Source organism: Dipodomys spectabilis, unplaced genomic scaffold (genome assembly GCF_019054845.1).
Source record: "Dipodomys spectabilis isolate Male_0828 unplaced genomic scaffold, ASM1905484v1 ptg000002l, whole genome shotgun sequence".
Classification (NCBI taxonomy): Eukaryota; Metazoa; Chordata; class Mammalia; order Rodentia; family Heteromyidae; genus Dipodomys; species Dipodomys spectabilis.
The window spans coordinates 30,460,328-30,483,162 of NW_024870679.1; the positions used below are offsets into that span (position 1 = coordinate 30,460,328).

At 40.7% G+C, this 22,835-nt stretch overlaps 2 protein-coding genes across 2 annotated transcripts in view; one reads left to right on the plus strand and one right to left on the minus strand.

The window, feature by feature from the left end:
• Positions 1-36: 36 nt before the first annotated feature.
• On the minus strand, positions 37-11,273 carry Fpgt (fucose-1-phosphate guanylyltransferase). Its single transcript, XM_042681483.1, has 4 exons — positions 11,155-11,273; positions 5,251-5,418; positions 4,075-4,167; positions 37-1,510 (listed from the first exon to the last, which is right to left on the minus strand). The coding sequence occupies exons 1-4, from the start codon at positions 11,234-11,236 to the stop codon at positions 54-56; spliced, it is 1,800 nt and encodes a 599-aa protein (XP_042537417.1). The 5' UTR covers positions 11,237-11,273; the 3' UTR covers positions 37-53.
• A 118-nt stretch (positions 11,274-11,391) lies between these two features.
• The window catches only part of Lrriq3 (leucine rich repeats and IQ motif containing 3), an 86,285-nt gene continuing 74,841 nt past the window's right edge, over positions 11,392-22,835 (plus strand). Inside the window, exon 1 of the mRNA XM_042681381.1 lies at positions 11,392-11,533. The gene's annotated coding sequence lies outside the window, so the exon portion shown is untranslated. The remainder of the gene's footprint in view (positions 11,534-22,835) is intronic.

The window sequence follows — 22,835 nt, forward strand, 5'->3', positions numbered from 1 at the left end:
AGCAAAAAATCAGAAATCTTACACAGTGAAAGGCAATGTATTTAAATATATATTTACGATATCTCCAAATTAGAGTATTTTTTATTTAAACTAATTTCTAGAAAAATTTTCTCCCTATAAGCTATCATGTCTTCTACATCTTTATAAACAAGCATTTCTTCAATGGATAACAGCTGAAAGCTATTCATATTAAATGGTGAATTGTTCTTCACAGCATTTAACATCTTTAGTGATGTTGTAACTGATTCACTCAAAGAAGAGCACGCTGGAAAAATGCGAGCAGTCCACAAACTAAAACATGCCTTATTTCCGGAAAACAGTTCCTCTGTAACTTTAAGATTCCAAGTATCTAAACATGACAGAAAACAGACACCAAAGAACTGAAGCAACTTTATATCTAACAATGTTTTCACATTCTTCTTCAAGTCATCTTGCATTCCAAATGCCATAGTTGAATACTTTAAGGATCCTTTTATCTTCAAGCTTAAAGAACTCAAAAACAAATTCGCAGGCAGGACAGCTTTGGTTACAATATATGAATTGCTAATAATGCAGTTTTCCCCAATGCACACATCAGGCTCCAATCTGGAATACTCTATAACGGAGCCAGGTGCCACAGAAAATCCTGAGTCTAGTATACTTTGAATGACACAGGATGTTTTAGCAGAGCCTTTTGGAATATCTGGAGTGATGCTGAAAGCTATGGATTGTAAGCCAAGCTCTGACTTCAAACTGCTATCTGAAGTAAAATGAAACAAATATTCTTCAGTTGTTCCAATATGATAAAACTTGGAGTTATTAAGAACAACAACATTTAATGGTGTTCCTTGAAGTAGATGAAATATTTTTTGTCTCACATCTACCAACGCTGATTCTTCTTGAGTGACATTTGATGTATCTCTGGTGTAGTCCACAGTTGCTTCGGGTCCCAGTGCTTGCAGAAAGTCCCCATAGGCATCTATTTCACACTTCAGTGTGCCTATTTGTTCATAAAAAGCAAGTAACTTTTTTGCTGATTTATAATCCATATAAAAGAGACTATCTGTGTAAACATACTCTGAATCTAAATGAAAATAGGCAGTGTCACCTCCACCAAAGTCCTGTTGACAGAAGTCTCCACGTTTACATACAGCATTAAATTGATACATCTTTCCTATACTGGGCTTATGAAGGAAGCGGTAGCAACATCTGTATTCAAGGGCTCTATATTTTAAACAATTAGAAGACTCCAAGACAAATACCCCATGTGTTGTACCTACAGTCAAACTAGAAGGATGAGCTAATGCAGTAAAGCCAGGTTTATCAAACCTAATATACTCTGATTCTCCAATATTATATAATTCAATATCATCTGCACAGGTAACCAAAATTCCAGGATTCATATGTGAGGGGAAGTCAATGTACATGGCTAATTTTAATTCTAACATCTGATAAATGGGATTACCAAGTGGTAAAGCAGTGAAAATTTTCCCCAGAGCACTTGCATTTGGAAGCCGTTGACTGTAGCCACCTATAAAAATTTTAAAAATGCATTATTTTTAAGATTTTTAAGTTTGTGGATATCAGTTACAATGCAAAATAGCTCCCAATATTCAATATATATCATGTATTACTGAAGTTCAAGAAAGAATAATGAAATCCAGATTAAAAATTCAACGAACAATTCTCCTACAATGATTTCAAGTAGTAATGCAGTATTGTAGACTCTAGTTTAGAAATGAATCCTATATAGCCTGTGGATTGCTTTGAATCACTTATGTAAAAAGAAAAAGAACTACAGCCTAAAAGTCAGCCCTCTATTTAAACTTTAAGCAAAAAAAAAAGTTCTATCATGTATACATTCAGATATTAAGCATTTACTTCATAGGAAAAATAGTTATAAAAGTTAATAAAGTAACACAATTTAAAATATAATCTTCTATTCAAACTTCTTTCTTCAAATTATTACACTGCCTTTAAGGAAACAAAGGGATTCTTTTTTAAAGAATATTAAAAAATCTCTTTTTGCTTTTCATTTAAATTGGCTTTTGCCATGTAAAGTAGATAGTATAACTTTTTCATAAAGTGTGTTCTTGCCAGGCATCAGTGGCTTATGGCTGTAATCTTGCTACTCAGGAGGCTGAGATTTGAGGATCCCAGTTTGAAGCCAGCCTAAGCAGGAAAGTCCATAAGACTCATTTCTCCAATAAACTACTTAGAAAAAGCTGGAAGTGTCATTGTGGCTCAAGTGGTAGAGTGCTAGCCTTGAGCACAAAGAAGCTCAAGGACAGCACCCTGGTCTTGAGTGCAACCCCCAGGAAGGAAAATGAAAAAAAAAAGTATATTCTCTTAAAATACATGTCTTACAACATAAATAACAGTGAAAGACAGATACTATATAAAGTGTCAGAAAACATGAAATCATACTAGTTCTCCACGTTTTAGCCTTTTACATTTGAAATTACTACAAAGTAGCAAATGTAGAATAATATCTACTTTCACGTGTTTTATGAGATTAATGATCAGTAACACAAAGTACTTCAAACATAGCACATTATTCAACAAATGAGACCTACTGATACCTATTTTTCTCATTTGCAAAGTCTAAAAAATAGTAAAGTTTAGTATTAAAAGGTACCCCTAGCAATCCTTCAATATCCACAGATTTGTTTCAAGATGCTACATGGATTTGAAAAATCTAAGGAACATAATAAGTTCCTATGAAATACCATAGAATTTGCATATATGCCACAAATATTCTCCTTGATAGTTAATATCTAGATTATTTAAAATAACTCCTGTTTTCACTATTTGATTCCAATGTTCTGCATCTTAGTATGTACATTTTTCTAATTTGGGGAGGGGAAGGGAAATAACAAAATGCTTAAATAAGGATACAGGTTAGCCACTGTAACAATGAGATGTATAAGACACTATGTTGAAAATGAACTTTACAATTTTAGGGGCAAGTAGGGAGGAGTTGGGGAGGTGGGGAAGGAATGGATGGTAGGGGAAAAACAAAGGAGGAAGTAACAATACTCCTATAACTATAACCCCTCTGTACAGTATTTTTACAATAAAAAATATATATGAAAAAAAAACTAACACAATGAAATGACATCTCAATATGCACTCTGCTGTGTAATTTAGGAAATAATGACATGAAAAATGCCAGTACCTGTTCAGCACAGAACCATTTTCTTTTTGTTATGTATTTTCTACCTATGGAGAATGGAGGTCCATTATACTTCTGCTTGTATTTTCTGATGTCTAATTTAACTTTCTAACAAGTTGGTTATAGGATATATTTCTGGAATAACATAATAGATGAAACTGTTCTACATTTTCAGTTAGTCTTGAAACCAAAACTGAGATATATTGACATTATCTTTTCAAAAAATTATGGTACAATATATGAATTTTAAAAGTAGTAAAGGGCATAGAAACCACATGGAATAGTGATTCCATAATACATGTCCTAGTCTTATGAGTCCATGAAAAAGTTTTCATCAATAAGCATATTTAACTTTCTGTACCTCAAATTCTCATCTAAAATACAAAAAAAAGTCAACATATTCAATATATTCAACTTAAAATATTACTTACCCTTTATGCTACAGTTATGACCTCTCACTTTTCCATTTTAAAATGTTCTCTCTCATTTTTGTTTTCTACTTATATATTTACGTCTCAATTTTGTACTTTTGCACGTTTTTTTCAAACTCCAGTAAATAGTGCAACTATTTAAGTACTGAAGGCTTTACCAAGTCTAATATGAATATTAAACCAGCCTATCCCACATGAAGAATTCCTTCTAAGGAATTTTTGAGAAATGTTCAAATTAGATAAATTCTGTTTTAGGGAAAATAATTTTCTACATGCATACCAAAGACAAAACAATATTTGATAATGTATGTGACTGGCTGTCTTAATGACAAATTTTGTAGAAATAGCTACATTTCTTGCAACCTAAAAGTAGCATGAAAAAGATGAAATGTTTCTAAAGAAAAATACCTTCAAAGCATCTTTTAAAATGTAGAGATTATCAAAAATAAAACTTGAAAGAAAATGTAAATTAATATAGTATAACTTTACCAGAGTGAATTAATAGGATAGTAAAAGAACTCCATTTATCTCCATATAGCTTTTCCAAACTTTGAAGAGCACAAAGTGTAGATCCTCCATTTCCTTAAAAGTAAATTAAAAAGCATAATTGGTTTCATAGAAATCTACTAACTTTTTGTAGAGAGTAAATATGGATACAATAATTAAGTATATGGAATTTTGGCTATAATTAAATGGGCAGAAAAAATACTAGTAAAAGAATAAAATCAATACATCTTACAGCAAGGAATAATAAATAAAAACAACTGCCATCAATAATAAATGCTCTGCTAATATTCTCCTCAAATTATTAATAGATTAATCTGTAATACAAAAATTTTAACTATGTATTCAAATAATTATAAATCATAAACCCATTTAAGTAATTCCCCCTTATTACATAATCAAGTATACAAATTAGATTTTCTCCATAAAAATATTTTTCAAAATCTTAAACATAACTACCAACTACTTAGGAATAATAATAGTAATAAAATATTGATTACCACACTAATAGCTTGCCTACTGTTAAACTTAACAATTATTGTTAAGTTAAACGTAAAAATTGTTAATTTTCTGTACCTCAGAACTGCATCTATATAATAGGAATATACTGTTGTGAAGATTAAAACAGTAGAGACTAATCAGAACAATGCTAATGTCACATACATATATTCTTTCTCTGTTAAGAAAGTGTGCAGTTTTAAGTATCATGTGGAAAATAACCTCTGAGAAACCATAATTCATTTTTATTTGCAATGGAAAATTAAAGGACAGAGTTAGCTTAAGTAAGAGTTTTCCGATAAATATTCTAGAGTACTTAAGCCTTTGGACCATGTTCCTTTGCAGACTACTTCTTGCTTCTGACTCTAAGAGGCCATTTATTACATACATACATACATATGCATGTGCTCTCTTCAATCTCAATAAATTGTTTTAAAACTAATAACATTTTCTCTTAAACATTCTGGAAGTTGTATGGTTCAAATCACAGACTAAGAATATTTTCTATGCCTTTATCTTTCTAAAAAAAAGTCAATTTACAATCAGATTTTAAGGTCTGCAAAGGCCATGACTAGAGGTATGCAGCTAATAAACTGTAAAGCACAGACAGGTTGTTTTCCCTTTTTCTTTCTCCTAGAACCTATGTATCCATAAAATGCGTACCAATTTTGGCTCCTGCAGGATCAACAAAAACATGATATTGAACTCCAAGGGGTAATTCATTTCTTTTCAGCTTTTCTGATAGTTGTTGCCTATAAGCAATTTCCTGCTTTTCATCAGCTGCTGTTATTGCAACTATGTCCCAGAATTCTCCATGTGCCACAGGTTTGCCTATTTAGAAAAAGTAGGAATATGATAAATATAATCAAAATTCTCTATTAAAGGTTTGCCTGCTTTAAAAGAAAAACCAGACTGATACCATTTATTATCATCTTCAAAAATGTATCTTATAATGCTTTGTTGGTATTATTCAAACAGTTCTGGAAAGTCGGGCACCGGTGGCTCATGCCTGTAAGTCTAGCTGCTCAGAAAGCTGAAACCTAAAAGATTGCAGTTCAAAGCCAGCCCGGGAAAATCCGTGAGACTCTTATTTCCAATTAACCAGCAGAAAACCAGAAGTGGTGCTGTGGCTTAAGTGGTAGAGGGCTAGCCTTGAGCTGAAAAGTGCAGGGACAGAGTACAGGGACAGCGCCCAGGCCGAGTTCAAGCCCCACAACCGACAGAAAACAACAACAAAAAAATAGTTCTAATGAGTATTGTTCTCAAACTTTTCCTTTTGTTCTTCAAAATTATGCTCCACAATTTCTCTTACTTCAAAGTTTAAACAGTTATACTTTTTGACAAATAGCATTTTTTAAAATTTTTTATTGTGAAAATACTGTACAGAGGGGTTACAATTACATGGGCAAGATAATGAGTGCATTGCTTATCAAGCATTGTAGCCTCCTCCTTTGTTTCCCCTTTCCATCCCTTCCTATCCTCCCCCCCAATTCTCCCCGCCCCCCCTCCCCACCAAAGTTGTAAAGTTCGTTTTCGACATAACAACTTGTACTTCTCATTGTTGCAACGGGTCCACCTGTATCCTTATTTAAACGACTTGTTTTTCCCCTTCCCTTCCACAAATTATACCAACATCCAATACTTTGCAGAGGTTATACTGTGGGGGAGGGACATACAAAGCAACAAAGAAATAATCTTATAAATGCGTTAGAAACAATCGCATGAAAGAAAAAAAAAAACATTTGAATACATATGTTAGGGTTCATTTCCCTAACATCACCTTATCTGACCTTTTCTGCTTGATTCAGACATATACTAGATACTGCAAATAAGGGAAACCATGGGACCAATGTTTCTTTCGGCTTGGCTTACTTCACTTATACCTAATGTCCAGCTTTCTAAGTTAATTTTGTTTACCAAAATCAGTGTATGTTAGCTAAGAAAGATTCAAACTAAGACCCATTCCTTCAGTGTTTCTGTTTACAAATATGCATGTTTCATTTTACATGTGTTTTTATATTTTTAAATTGCTATTATACAGGTGATTTACAGAGAGGTTTTATCTTATGATGAAACACACAAGTTTATCCCGGATTATGGTACAAAATTCTGGATCCAGGAACTCACTCCAAGTCCCTGAAGAACTCATTAAAAGAAAGACTGAACTTTTGGTTAAACAGTGGGAAATGGTTTACCCATTAACAAGATGAATAAACGTTTTAATTAGCTGAAAAATAAGACTTATCAGTTAGGTTCATGTAGTTTGGAATGTTTTGCTGTTTTCCCAAAGCGGAGCTCTGTATGCATGGCTTTAAGCAGATATAATGAAATGTGTATTATATACCACATATGACATATGATTAATATATAATAAAGATTATTAGTTGTACAGGTGTACATAGAAAGAAATAGTGACATACCCTTAATTCTTCCTTAATTTTAAGTCATATCTTGTTCCTCTTCTCAGTTAAATGTTTAAACTGGGGAGCTAGGGGAGCCGAGGGTTGAGGTTGAGAAGACCAAAGCTAGATCGCAGATCGCTGTGCCATTTGTTGAAAATGACCTCCCTGAAAGGGCTTAACCTGTACATGCCGAATTCAGGGCCCAGCGAGTCAGAGATCAACCCTGTTCTCCTTCCCTTTCTCCCCTGTTGTATTTCGATCTTTAGTCTGACACCGGAGAAACGTAATTGAAGAGAGGATGGGGACCACTAAACTGAAAAGGCAGACACAGTACCCCTGGGTCACCTTCCCAGGGTCTCGGGGGAGGCGGACACAGTACCCCTGGGTCACCTTCCCAGGGTCTCGGGGGAGGCGGACACAGTACCCCTGGGTTAGCGTCCCAGGCCCGCGGGGGAGGCGGACATAGTACCCCTGGGTCAGTGTGCAGGCCCGCGGGGGGAGGCGGACACAGTACCCCTGGGTCAGCGTCCCAGGCCCGCGGGGGAGGCGGACACAGTACCCCTGGGTCAGAGTCCCAGGGTCGTGGGGGAGGCGGACACAGTACCCCTGGGTCAGCGTCCAGGCCCGCGGGGGGAGGCGGACACAGTACCCCTGGGTCACCTTCCCAGGGTCTCGGGGAGGGCGGACACAGTACCCCTGGGTCAGTGTCTCAGGGTCGCGGGGGGAGGTAGACACAGTACCCCTGGGTCAGCGTGCAGGCCCGCGGGGGGAGGCGGACACAGTACCCCTGGGTCAGTGTCTCAGGGTCGCGGGGGAGGCGGACACAGTACCCCTGGGTCAGCGTCCCAGGCCCGCGGGGGGAGGTAGACACAGTACCCCTGGGTCAGCGTGCAGGCCCGCGGGGGAAGGTAGACACAGTACCCTTGGGTCAGCATCCAGGCCCGCGGGGGAGGCGGACACAGTACCCCTGGGTCAGCGTCCCAGGGTCGCGGGGGAGGCGGACACAGTACCCCTGGGTCAGCGTGCAGGCCCGCGGGGGGAGGTAGACACAGTACCCCTGGGTCAGCGTGCAGGCCCGCGGGGGGAGGTAGACACAGTACCCCTGGGTCAGCGTCCAGGCCCGCGGGGGGAGGTAGACACAGCACCCCTGGGTCAGCGTCCAGGCCCGCGGGGGGAGGTAGACACAGTACCCCTGGGTCAGCGTGCAGGCCCGCGGGGGGAGGCGGACACAGTACCCCTGGGTCAGAGTCCCAGGGTCGCGGGGGGAGGCGGACACAGTACCCCTGGGTCAGCGTGCAGGCCCGCGGGGAAGGTAGACACAGTACCCCTGGGTCAGCGTCCAGGGTCGCGGGGGGAGGCGGACACAGTACCCCTGGGTCAGCGTGCAGGCCCACGGGGGAGGCGGACACAGTACCCCTGGGTCAGCGTGCAGGCCCGCGGGGAAGGTAGACACAGTACCCCTGGGTCAGCGTCCAGGGTCGCGGGGGGAGGCGGACACAGTACCCCTGGGTCAGCGTGCAGGCCCGCGGGGGAGGCGGACACAGTACCCCTGGGTCAGCGTGCAGGCCCGCGGGGGGAGGCGGACACAGTACCCCTGGGTCAGCGTGCAGGCCCGCGGGGGGAGGTAGACACAGTACCCCTGGGTCAGCGTCCAGGCCCGCGGGGGAGGTAGACACAGCACCCCTGGGTCAGCGTGCAGGCCCGCGGGGGAGGCGGACACAGTACCCCTGGGTCAGCGTCCAGGCCCGCGGGGGAGGTAGACACAGCACCCCTGGGTCAGCGTCCAGGCCCGCGGGGGAGGTAGACACAGCACCCCTGGGTCAGCGTGCAGGCCCGCGGGGGAGGTAGACACAGCACCCCTGGGTCAGCGTCCAGGCCCGCGGGGGAGGTAGACACAGCACCCCTGGGTCAGCGTCCAGGCCCGCGGGGGAGGTAGACACAGCACCCCTGGGTCAGCGTCCAGGCCCGCGGGGGAGGTAGACACAGCACCCCTGGGTCAGAGTCCCAGGCCCGCGGGGGAGGCGGACACAGTACCCCTGGGTCAGCGTGCAGGCCCGCGGGGGGAGGCGGACACAGTACCCCTGGGTCAGCGTGCAGGCCCGCGGGGGGAGGTAGACACAGTACCCCCGGGTCAGCGTCCCAGGGTCGCGGGGGGAGGCGGACACAGTACCCCTGGGTCAGCGTGCAGGCCCGCGGGGGAGGCGGACACAGTACCCCTGGGGCAGCGTCCCAGGCCCGCGGGGGGAGGCGGACACAGTACCCCTGGGTCAGAGTCCCAGGCCCGCGGGGGGAGGCGGACACAGTACCCCTGGGTCAGAGTCCCAGGCCCGCGGGGGAGGCGGACACAGTACCCCTGGGTCAGCGTGCAGGCCCGCGGGGGGAGGCGGACACAGTACCCCTGGGTCAGCGTGCAGGCCCGCGGGGGGAGGTAGACACAGTACCCCTGGGTCAGCGTCCAGGCCCGCGGGGGAGGTAGACACAGCACCCCTGGGTCAGCGTGCAGGCCCGCGGGGGAGGCGGACACAGTACCCCTGGGTCAGCGTGCAGGCCCGCGGGGGAGGTAGACACAGCACCCCTGGGTCAGCGTCCAGGCCCGCGGGGGAGGTAGACACAGCACCCCTGGGTCAGCGTCCAGGCCCGCGGGGGAGGTAGACACAGTACCCCTGGGTCAGCGTGCAGGCCCGCGGGGGAGGTAGACACAACACCCCTGGGTCAGAGTCCCAGGGTCGCGGGGGGAGGCGGACACAGTACCCCTGGGTCAGCGTCCAGGCCCGCGGGGGAGGTAGACACAGCACCCCTGGGTCAGCGTCCAGGCCCGCGGGGGAGGTAGACACAGCACCCCTGGGTCAGAGTCCCAGGCCCGCGGGGGAGGCGGACACAGTACCCCCGGGTCAGCGTGCAGGCCCGCGGGGGAGGCGGACACAGTACCCCCGGGTCAGCGTGCAGGCCCGCGGGGGGAGGCGGACACAGTACCCCCGGGTCAGCGTGCAGGCCCGCGGGGGAGGCGGACACAGTACCCCTGGGTCAGCGTGCAGGCCCGCGGGGGAGGCGGACACAGTACCCCTGGGTCAGCGTGCAGGCCCGCGGGGGGAGGCGGACACAGTACCCCTGGGTCAGCGTGCAGGCCCGCGGGGGGAGGTAGACACAGTACCCCCGGGTCAGCGTCCCAGGGTCGCGGGGGGAGGCGGACACAGTACCCCTGGGTCAGCGTGCAGGCCCGCGGGGGAGGCGGACACAGTACCCCTGGGGCAGCGTCCCAGGCCCGCGGGGAAGGCGGACACAGTACCCCTGGGTCAGCGTGCAGGCCCGCGGGGGAGGCGGACACAGTACCCCTGGGTCAGCGTGCAGGCCCGCGGGGGGAGGCGGACACAGTACCCCTGGGTCAGCGTGCAGGCCCGCGGGGGGAGGTAGACACAGTACCCCTGGGTCAGCGTCCAGGCCCGCGGGGGAGGTAGACACAGCACCCCTGGGTCAGCGTGCAGGCCCGCGGGGGAGGCGGACACAGTACCCCTGGGTCAGCGTGCAGGCCCGCGGGGGAGGTAGACACAGCACCCCTGGGTCAGCGTCCAGGCCCGCGGGGGAGGTAGACACAGCACCCCTGGGTCAGCGTCCAGGCCCGCGGGGGAGGTAGACACAGCACCCCTGGGTCAGCGTCCAGGCCCGCGGGGGAGGTAGACACAGTACCCCTGGGTCAGCGTGCAGGCCCGCGGGGGAGGTAGACACAACACCCCTGGGTCAGAGTCCCAGGGTCGCGGGGGGAGGCGGACACAGTACCCCTGGGTCAGCGTCCAGGCCCGCGGGGGAGGTAGACACAGCACCCCTGGGTCAGCGTCCAGGCCCGCGGGGGAGGTAGACACAGCACCCCTGGGTCAGAGTCCCAGGCCCGCGGGGGAGGCGGACACAGTACCCCCGGGTCAGCGTGCAGGCCCGCGGGGGAGGCGGACACAGTACCCCCGGGTCAGCGTGCAGGCCCGCGGGGGGAGGCGGACACAGTACCCCCGGGTCAGCGTGCAGGCCCGCGGGGGAGGCGGACACAGTACCCCTGGGTCAGCGTGCAGGCTCGCGGGGGAGGTAGACAGCAGACACTGTCCAGCCAACTGCGGGGTACGGGAGGCGCCCGCCCTTCTTCACTGCCCCGGAGAGACCTCGCTCCCTTCTAGGGTACCTCTGAGTTCCGAAAACTTCTTCAGTTTTCGTTGCGTGGCTTCCCGTAGAGACACGCTTGGCGGGACCCTAGCAGCCGCCATGCCTCCCCCTTCCGGGAGCCAGCGCAGCGCAGTCAGTTTGCGCTTGCGCGTTGGATTAGCCTGCGACCCCTGACCCCATCACCTCCGCCCCGCCTCTTCCGGCGTCTTCACGTCACTACGCCCCGCCCCCGATATCTTCACTGCCACCTAGAGAGGCCTGATGGGGTGAGGCGGACGCTTGCCCCGTTTCCTTAGCAACGAACTCGGGAGCAGATGGCCACCTAGGGATTTGTGGGTCTGTGCAGGGTCTGGGTGCAGTTTTTCCAGCTAAGAAGGCCTTACAGCCCCGTTGACCCGGTGAGTGGTTCTAGTCGGGAGAGATGGGCTGGAACCTGTGAGGGGGAAGCTGAAACCACGACCCCGAGCCCAGCTTTCTTGTCCAAGGTGGTTGGTGCACACTGGAGATGTGTTGTAGTCAGGAGCAATTCCCAAGAAGTTCTGGTCCCTTTCTTTCACCCCCAGGTGTCATTCAGAGCTTCCAGTTTTCCCAGCCCAGGTCCAGGCACACAGTCTAAATATTGAAACACCTGTGCTGCCTCGAGGCAGTTGAGGTCTGGCGCTTGAAACTTTAGTGCGCCACACACCGCTCCGAAGTGCAAGCACTTCTCTCACATTTTAGTTATTTTGCATTCCCGACTTTCTTTTATATGTCTATATTAATCTAGAACATTCAGTATTATTCTTGGGGGAAAAGTCAGCCTTTGAAGATGTATTTTCATTAGCTAATTATAGTTATTTTTCTTGAAGACAGCAAGTTTGTAACCAGGGCTACTGGTTAACTTCTTCATCTTTATACATAAGACAATGGAATTAGAAGAATTAGTAACTTATTTACGGTATTACAGTTTATAAGGAACCCAGTAGTTAAGTAAGATTATTTCCGTCCAAAGCCTAGTATTGTTCTACCAGCCAGTATGGTTTGATTTGTTTGAGAAGCTTTCATTAGCCTGTTCTAGGAACACAGGCAGTCAAGGCCCTATAGATACACTGTTTGTAAGTAAAACCTATAAAATCTTGACCTTGTTATTTTCCCCTGAAATAAAAAAGCAGTAAATTATTTTCATAAAATGCAGAGGTGCATTACAGAGTTGCGTTTTGTTTCCTTTGTGCCAGTACTAAGCTTGAATTCAGAGCCTGGTCACTGTCCCTTAGCTTTTTGCATCAAGACTAGCACTCTACCAGTTGAGCCACAACTTCACTTCCAGCTTTTTGGAGGTTAATTGGAGATAAAACTCTCATGGACTTTGACAGGACTTTTCTAATATTTGAAAGGATCACTTGGAGATGTGACTACCAATACAGAGAAATATAGAAGAGAGAATTAGAAAGGCTATACTGAAATAATACAGACAGAATTAAAGGTGGGGATGAAGTGGTAATAGTGGGGATGGTAAGAATTTGCTCAAATTCTGGATACATGTTGAAAAACCCACATATTTTTTGAATGGCTGTGAACTGTGTGAGAGAGAGAGAGGAGTAAAAAATGACTGTCTGAAGACAGTTGGTTAGATGAGGAAAGCTAAGTATGGGGAAGGTTTGTGGAGTAGTAGGGCAATTTTTTTTTTTTTTTTTGAGTCCGGTCATGGGGCCTGAACTCTGGGCCTGGGTGCTGTCCCTCAGCTCTTCAGCTCAAGGCTAGCGCTCTACCACTTGAGCCATAGCGCCACTTCCGGATTTTTTTTTTCTTTTTGCTTATGTGGTGCTGGCGAATCGAACCCAGGGCCTCAGGCATGCAAGGCAAGTGCTCTACCACTGAGCCACCTTCCCAGCCCTAGTAGGGCAAATTTTTAATTTGGCTATACATATGTAGCAGAAATTTGTGTGTGAAGATATCTGTGTGCATTTTATGTATAAGTTTGGAGTTCAGGAGAGAGATCTGATTATAGATATAGCTCTAATTTGTCAGCATATAGCTGAAATTGACACTCAACGATAAGGGTAGATTGAGATTTCAAAAGGTTAATAGGGCTTGAATGGGGTATTTCACAATCTAACAATGTGAAATGAAAAGGAAAAAGTAACCAAATAATAAATTTCAGATAGTAAAAAGAACTTTCAAAGTGATAGACTTATATGAAAGTATAAGTAGACCATTTTTTGGATCTAGGAAAAATGACCATAAGCATGCATATTATTTTTCCCAGTATGACTTCATTGCTCACATAAAATGTGCTGGAAGTAAATATACCTATGCCTATGTGGAAAGCTATGCTTTCCACATAACTGTGATACTAGTCTCATGCTACCATCCTAAACCTTTTATTTGTTGAGTTTGGATCTCATTCACTTTTAGTCCCAGGCTGGCTTAACTCCAATATTCACAAACACTACCTTCACAAACACTACCTTCCAGGTAGTGTTACAACTGTGAGCTAATTCACCTGGTTAAATTTTCATTAATTTGTAAGCATAAAAAAATACTATCTTGAATGATTTCAAATTTTCTTGGCTGTTACTATAGGAACTACAATATCTAGAAATTTTATTTTTATATTCGGTGTAATAAAATGAATATAAACTTAAAAATTACATTTAATGTATGCATTATGGATGGTTAAATAGACTTATGCTATCGGAGTATTATTTTGCCAGAGAATTTACCACAGAGAATTTGCCAGTTATTATTCAGAGTATTATTTTCTAAGAGAAAATTTGCCATCCAACTAAGAACTAAAACCATTACACAAATCAAGCTCAGTAGAAATGTTAGTCTGATTCCCTATTTAAAAAGGTTATCCAGCTGGGCTTTGGTGACTTATGCCTGTAATCCTAGCTACTCTAAGGCTGAGATCTGTGGATTGCATTTCAAAACCAATTTGGGCAGGAAAGTTTGTGAGACTCTTATCTCCAGTTAGCCATGAAAAATATACAAGTAAAGCTGTAGCTACTATATGAAATTTATCATTTTGTTACATTTTCATTTTCACTTCACCTTGTTAGAGCTGTAATTCAAGTGGTAGAGTGCTAGCCTTGAGCACAAAAGAGACCAAGGACAGCACCCTGAGTGAGCTCCCCACCCCCCACAGACATCTAGCAAATTATACTAAAGTCAGTTGGAAAATAGTATATTTTCTTTCTTGGAGGAAACAAAGAGTGTTTGGTGAATTACCAAAAAGAAGGGTAGGATGGATGTTTAAAAATAGATTTGTAGAAATATAGTTTTATTCTGTTAACATTAGCTGTGTTCAGAGAGCACTTTAATGAGTTTTGGTGACTCACTGTCCTAAAATCACCACAATCATGTTAAAGAATTTCCATCACCAGTGAAGATGCCTTCTTCTCATGTGCAGCTAATGCCAACTAGTTTGGATTTTGTTACACTAGCCATAAATATGACTTTTTTTCCCAATAGTTTGAGACAAGCACATTTTAATTTGGCTACCATTCATCATAAAAATGCAAATGCAAAAGGAGAAGGTTATGCATTTAGGAAGGGTACTTGACCTGAGCAAGCAGTGCTAGGGCTCTTCTTGAATCCAGTATTTCATTCTTGCTGTGTATTGTTTCTTTTTCACCTCCTCCTCTTCCTGACATGCTGAACTTACTTTGATTTGCAGTTGTTTCCTCTGTCTGTTCTCAATTTCCTCTCCTCCCTCCACTCCCCAATTTAGTTCTTAATTACAGTTACCAGGGTTTGAGTGCAGGGTCTTAGGCTTGCTAGGTAGGTGCTTAACCATTTATTTGAACTATAGCTTTAGCCAAATTTTCTTCAGTTATTTTTCTGATAAGATTCTCACTTTTTGCCTACGGCCCGCCTCACATGCCCGCCTCACATTGGAGTCCTTTGACCTATGCATCATCTAAAGACAGTTGTGAACCATGAGGCTGGATTAATTCTTTTTTTTTTGGGGGGGGGGGGGGTCCGGTCCTGGGGCCTGAACTATGGGCCTGGGCGCTGTCCCTCAGCTCTTCAGCTCAAAGCTAGCGTTCTACCACTTGAGCCACAGCGCCACTTCCGGCTTTTTTCTTTTTGCTTATGTGGTGCTGAGGAATCGAACCCAGGGCCTCATGCATGCAAGACAAGCACTCTACCACTGAGCCACCTTCCCAGCCCCTAGGCTGGCTTAATTCTTAAGATGGGGTTTTCCTAATCTTTATTTTTTTTTCTTGTGCTGGCGTCAGACTGTGATCCTTTCTGCCTCTTGAGTAGGTGGGATGACAGATATTCCTGGCCCTCAATTTATATCTTAAGTATGTATTTTTTTTCCTTCATTGTACCCTGCTGAGGGGACTTACCCTTTTCACCTTACAACAATATAGACAAAAATGCTTCACTCTCTTACTGCTTCTAGACTTCTAATTTCTCTCTAGTTTTTGGTAATAGTTTTTTTTCAAATGTCAACATTGACAAATAATAGCAGAAAGTCATTGTTATTAATTTAGAGGGTAAAGGGCAAGGGGCTAAACAATATCAATTGGTAAGTAAATACAATGTTACTAGTTATAATAGTTTATTTTATAGAAATGTATTAGGGCATGCTTTAGACAGTCAGACTATGGATTTGAATGTGAATGAAGGACTATTTGGACTAGAAGAATCAAATATTTGTTGTGCTACTCAAATTAGAAGGTGTGATTTCCCTGTAGATGGTTTTGTGAAGATATTTTGGTTTGAATTATTTTATTTCCATCTTTTGAGTCACCACCTTTTAATTTGGGTAGTGAATTATGCTTTTAAAGTCTGCAAGTATGGAAGAAGCAAAGTTGGTGCCTTATGAAAGAATTTTATTTTTCTGAACATGTGATAGCCTTCTAAATGTTAAAAAAAACCCAGTACACTTAAGGCAAAAGAAATGTCATGAATATAAATGAATTCTGACTCTTTCTTTCCAAATGACTTTCTTTATTTTTTTGTTCTTTGTTTTTATTTTTGTCATTTGAAACCATGGAGGGATGGGTTCTGAAAGCATAATTTCTATCCATTTCAGTACTTATATGAACTTAGAAGCCTATTCTATTGTTATTTGCCAGGATACATGGTTTTCTACTAAATGCTTTTTTCCCCTAGTATTTTTATAAAACATTTATTGGACATATAACTTTGTGGTATATTTGGCGCCAAACATGTATATTTTCTAACATGTGTGATGACAGTACTACAAAACAAACAAACCTATTTTATCTGTGATATAAAATCATTACAATTTTCATCAGAAGGTTGACTGAATACATTTGTTGTCCAAATAAAAAGTATTTAAAAACGTAACTGCTTAATGATACTATTGACTGTGTTAAAAAAACTTGTGGTTATCCCGAATTCATTTCTGTTTCTATCACCATTTTTATTTATATGCAAATGTCTTAGCAAATTCCTTGATAATTCTGGTGTACAATATTGAAAATTTCATTTATAATGCTATAGACTAAGTACTTCAACGGAGACCATGAAATGTAAAACTTTTTTACTGAAAGTCATGCATTCATGTTCACATTACTTAAAATGTCCAGTTAATGAGTGAAAAATCTAAAATTTCTTTTCAAAATTTATTGTATGTAATGTTTAGAAAATAAATCAATATGATAAATATTTTTTACATCTTAGTTTTTAATTTTGATATTTCTTAACTTGAACCTTACGTAGCCCTTATTCATGTACCTCTCACAAATATTTTTAAATAGAAAATTGGGATTTAGGTGAGTAATCTTTGGTATCATTTATTTGATAGACATAATTTATAGTTTGATTATTATGTATAATTTAAAACTTAGTATTTAATAGTTAGAAACTAACAAAGGCTTATTGATTTTTTGACCCGAACACTTCATGCAATATGTTAAACTATATCTGCATTTTGAATTTCATATATAATTATTTTTTACTTGATATTTAGACATTTATGTATACATTTCATAAAATTGGTTGTAAAGTTACCTCAATGTAACATGAACAAAGGTAACTAGATTCCTTTTTTTTGGATCATGTGTAAAATCGGCACCACTTGATAAGAAGCTATAGCTGGAAAGAAGTTGTCATTTAAAATGGTTTCAACTTTCCACATTTTGCAGTACTTACTTTGGCTCATAATTGCCACAGTCTGATTCAAAGGTATTCTGTGATGCTTAACATTTTTGTTATTCTGTAAATAATATGAAATGAAAATTTTGCATGAGGTAGTTTAAAACAGAATAAGAAAAATACACATTTTTTACAATGATTTGAATTATGAACTATATGTCTCTGAATAGTTTCAGTAAATGAAGCATTCTCTAAATTCTGTTCAAACTGAAAAATACTATGTTATGGTTATTACCTTCAGTTATTTACATGTTTTTGGATAGCTTTGACCTGATACAATATTCTATTCTGGAATTTCTTTTATTATTATTACTTATTGCTATTATTATTATTACTAGGTAATAACAGGTTTCTTTCTGTACTAGTAAGTAAATATTGGTAGAGGTGAATACTGACATAATCAAGAACACAGGTATAAATATGTAATATTTTTAATATGTGGACAAGACTGCTTATAAGACTTCAAATTTGGGGCTGGGAAGGTGGCTCAGTGGTAGAGTGCTTGCCTTGCATGCCTAAGGCCCTGGGTTCGATTCCTCAGCACCACATAAGCAAAAAGAATAAAATCCGGAAGTGGCGCTGTGGCTCAAGTGGTAGAGCGCTAGCCTTGAGCTGAAGAGCTGAGGGACAGCGCCCAGGCCCAGAGTTCAGGCCCCACGACCGGACCCAAAAAAAAAAAAAAAAAAAGACTTCAAATTTATATCATACCATCTAAAATCAATCGAGAATAGTTCAAAAATTCAATATATGTAGTTTCAGGTTTTGAGCATTCAGTAAATTCTGGTTTAACAAAGAAGAGGTATATTTTGGAATAAGATTTTTTTTAGTATAAGGTAAAAGGAATTATAAGGACTTTTGTCTATATATGAGTCACCTGCAACTGATATCTGAATTTATTACCCAGAATTTGGTCTGTCTTCATAAATGAATGTTTTATGTAAATTTGATTAAACTATGTATTCTGCTGTAGTCGAATAGAGTAGCTGACAAGTATCAGTCTACTGCTATTATTGTTTTGAATAAACTATTAAATCAATTGACCATGAAAAAATAATTTGGAAGTTTCTATTAATATATCATCAAACTTGGAAATTCACTCCATACTCATATCCAGTTTAATAATCAAATGCATTCATTTCTTTTATAGTGTTTGAGATCTCTTGTTAGAGATCTTTTGGATAATCTCCTAGAATTCCATTGCCTTCTTAGTTTATTCTTCTATTCTTTCAGATTGTCTATTTTCTATTAGAGCCTTGTATATATTAAACATATTTTAAATTTCTTGTCTGGAGGCCTGGCGCACGTACTAGAGTTCTAGTGAAAAACTGTGTGAGAACATGTGAGATCATGAGGCCCTGAGTTCAAGCCCCAGTGTTGGCATACAAATAACCAAATAAATCGGTGTTCTGTCTGATAATTGCAATTCTTGCCATATTTATGGTTCTGAGACATCTATGGATCTCTGTCTGTTGCCCCAGTTTGAAGGACAATGGTTTGACCCTTACTTAATTTCTCTAGAAACCTAAGTAGAGTTTTTTATTTTTCCATTTTTGGAGGTTGTTTTAGTATGTTGTAAGGATGGAGTGGCTATATCTATCCTCCTCATATGCAACTGAGAACTGGAAATTCTTGAGTTACTATTTGGTGAATACATTCTATCTTTAATTATTAATTGAACCAGACACTTTAGCACTTGATAGTTTTTACAAAATTCCAGATCTCTTCTAAAGACTATTTTATTTGTCCTTATAACAATTCTACATATTAAGTACTACAACTAATCCTGACTTAAAATTGAATAATGAAGGCATAGAATTCATAATTTATTGACGATCAAAAGCACAAAACAACATGTATCTCAATTCTTTGTCTTATTTCTTTGTAAGCTTCTGGAACAACAGAATAATTTGTTTTAGATAATAGATTATGACTGAGGTGAGAATACTAGGTATAGACAATAGTTAAGAAGTCTCTGAAAGTAAGAAGGCCTGAGAAAAATGGAGCATTAGTCATATACAATAAAATGGAATAATGTTTCTTACAAGAAAATGCACGGAACTAGATGTCATCATTTTTACTAGTGAAACAAATCAGATTCAGAAAGAAAATTATCACATTCTTTATCTCATTATAGAAACTAAGAAGATGAACTAAGCCTACTGGTACTACTGGTAAAGGGGACCAAGAGTGGTTAAGAGGGGCTAGTTGGGAGGAATGATTCCAATAAAATATAATATACACTTGCATGAAAATGTCTAAATGAAATCACTAATATGTATAATATATAAATAGTTTGAAAATTACATTAAAAATCTGAAAAATCTAAATGAGAGTTTATTTTTTTCTCAGATGAGTCATGTCATTACATGTATAGCTATGATTTTTAAAAAGTCTGGACATGGTGAAAACAGGCTGAGATCAGGAGGAGGAAAGTTTTATCCAAGGACACCATTTGCCAGACCCCATCTTAACCAATAAAAATTGTGCATACAGTGGTGTGCCAGCTAGACAGGAAACATAAATAGGAGGAAAACAGTCCAGGTCAGCCCAGGAAAAATGTAAGACCCAATTTGAAAGGCAATGAAACCAAAGAGTCGGTTATAGCTCAAATGATAGAGTGCCAGTCTAGTAATGGCAAGGTTCTGAGGTCAAACCGTAGTACAACACACGCACGCACACACACACACACACACACACACACACACACACACATACACACAGACTTGTAACAATTTTAATAAAACAAGAATTTTTGCATCAGGAAAAACTAGAAAACTTTGATTCTTTTTTACACTTTGAGTATTCCTAGTTGAGCACATAGAAAGTGAATACCTTATTACAGACACATATACATAGATAGATGACAGTAAAGCGAAGTCAAAATGGAGAGACCCTAAAATAGTATGGAAAGAAAAGTTCCCTCATCCTAGCATCACAGCCAAACTTGCCTCTCACATGTCCATGCTAGATCATCAGACATGTGAATGAATAACCTGGGCTTGGGCAGTTCAATAAAGGCTCATGAGACTGCAGCTTTAGTCAACATCAGAAGAACTGCTTACTTCAATTAAGTCAGCCTATAGAATTTTCAGAGAGAATAAGATGATGGAGTTGTTTAAGTCAGCAGGTTTGGGGGAAATTTGTTGCACTTCCTAAACTTCTTGATATATTTACTTTTTACAAGACATTGAACATTGGTCTTAAGGAATTTCAAATGAGGCCAGAGAATTTTGTCATTTGTACTTAGAAGACTTTTATACATTCTAATTTACTCTCAAGAATTTCTGTCTCTAAAGAAGTGAAAATATAGATATATTTAGAAAACGAATAGTTATTTGAAGCCTGACATAGTTCTCTATTAAGAGACCCATTCTTCTTTAATTAGCCAAAACATAAAGAAACAAGTTTCTTATTATCAGGTTGCATACACTTTAGTAGAAATTTAGTTAAACTCATTAGTTGGAGATGTAAGAATGGTACAGAAATATAATAACTAAATGTCAGCTCTGTAAGAATTTTCATGGTGGATAACATGGATTTACAACAGTTGTAGAATGTTCAAAAAAAGACAATAAAAGTCTTTCTCTGAGCATTAGAGATGTTACTGACAGAGATTAAATTGTCACATAGACATTGTCAGGAATAAATGCAGAAGGAATAATTCTCTGGAATCTAAATGTACCTCATAAAGTTTGAGAAACACCAGATTGCGCAGTTTGCCTCTTCACCTAAGACCTTCTTGTGGAACTACACATTTCACAATCACTCAAATTTACATCAGTTTCCAGTCTCTGGACTTGATAAAAGCCCAAGCCTACTTTCTTCACATGGAATGCTGACATGTCTAGCCGAGCCCCTCTTCCCATTTTGTGTATCTACACACAAACAAATCTGTCTTTACCAAGATGAAAGAGGAGTTTAGCATATTTCATCAAGAATCACTGTGCCAATTTTAAAAACCTAAGTCATTAAATTAAATTAAAGTCACTATATTAATATTGTCTGTTTTTCTTTACCAATAGTTAATTCAGTTATCTTTCTTGTGAGATTTGCTTTAAAACAATAAGAATTAGATAACTTAGAGGATTTCCTTTCTAAAAAATTCTCAAGTCATGAATCCCAACTCTGAATAATAACCCTGGTATTTAGCTCATACACTTTTTTTGCTAATATTATATATCTTTTTGATTAAAGCTAAAAATACAGGCAGCTATACAAATGAAAAAAGAAGCATTGAATTATGATGAAGATTATCTCTCAAATTTGGATTTAATATCCCCTTAAACACACAAGTTTTTAATTTTTCTACATTTATTACTAATAATAGATATCTTTTTATAAATCTAAAAATAGCTGTATAAAATACAAATGAAATCATTAAATTCAGTGATATTAAAATGATCTGAAATTGGGATTTGTATGATTCAATATTTGTTCCTTAAAATTTATGTCATATTGGCAAGAAGTTTTCATATTATTTTGTAAAAAATCAATTTTATCAACTATTATACTATCATATTATGTGTTATATATAATTTATATTTGTTACAGATTATACCACATGTATGCAACTATTACAAATATTTGTATTTGTATCATGAATAATTCTAGTAATAGATCATTGAAATATTCATATTAAACAGCATTTATCCAAAAACTTTACTGAAATGAATTAGTTAAAATTGTATTATTATCATAATTGCTATAGCACAGTATTAATAATATAAAACATATAATCCCTTTTTAATGAAAGGAAAATTAAAATAAAATTTATATTTGATAGACATTAATTACTAAGTAAATAGCAGTGTTTGGAATGCTTGAAATTAAGTGCCAGGAATAAGTTTGTATTTTCTACAAAGAAATTTGCAACTAGACTGACATGGAATAATTAATTTTATAAAAAATTATATATAGTTTTATTACTACTAAGTATAGTTATATATGGCATTATATAGATATATATATATGTAGAGATATATAATTGTACACTGATGCATTGAGAGAAAGTAGAAGATTGCTTTCAGATGCACCTAAAGAAATAGGATCTCTGGGTCTGGGAAGGTGGCTCAGTGGTAGAGCGTTTGCTTTGCATGCCTGAGGCCCTGGGTTCGATTCCTCAGCACCACATGAGCAAAAAAAAAAAAAGGCCGGGAGTGGCACTGTGGCTCAAGTGGTAGAGTGCCAGCCTTGAGCTGAAGAGCTGAGGGACAGCGCCCAGGCCCTGAGTTCAGGCTCTACGACTGGACCTTCCCCCCCCCCCAAAAAAAAAGAAATAGGATCTCTGATGTTCCCTATAGATGGATATTGATTTTCCAAACTCAGAGTTGTAAAATATAAGAAAATGAAATGAAAAGACAAGCACTAGGCTGAGAGAAATTAGTTGTAAAACACATAGATGATATCCAAAGTAATAAAAGTTCTTAAACTCAACAATAAGAAAGTAAACCAATAAAAATAAGTAGACCAAAGATCTGAATAGAAACCTCACAAGGAAGACATGCAGATGGTAATTAAGCATATAGATATATGTTCAACATCATATGTCATTAGGAATTTCAAATTAAAACAGTAGTATACTGT

Bases quoted from the DNA above. Each gene is read 5' to 3' on its own strand.
- Fpgt (XM_042681483.1), bottom strand. From the start codon at position 11,236: ATGGCGGCTGCTAGGGTCCCGCCAAGCGTGTCTCTACGGGAAGCCACG. The intron at 4,168-5,250 runs GTACGCATTTTA...TTTACTTTTAAG, and splicing joins TCCTGCAGGAGCCAAAATTG to GAAATGGAGGATCTACACTT. The intron at 1,511-4,074 runs GTAAAGTTATAC...AAATTTTTATAG, and splicing joins TATCCTATTAATTCACTCTG to GTGGCTACAGTCAACGGCTT.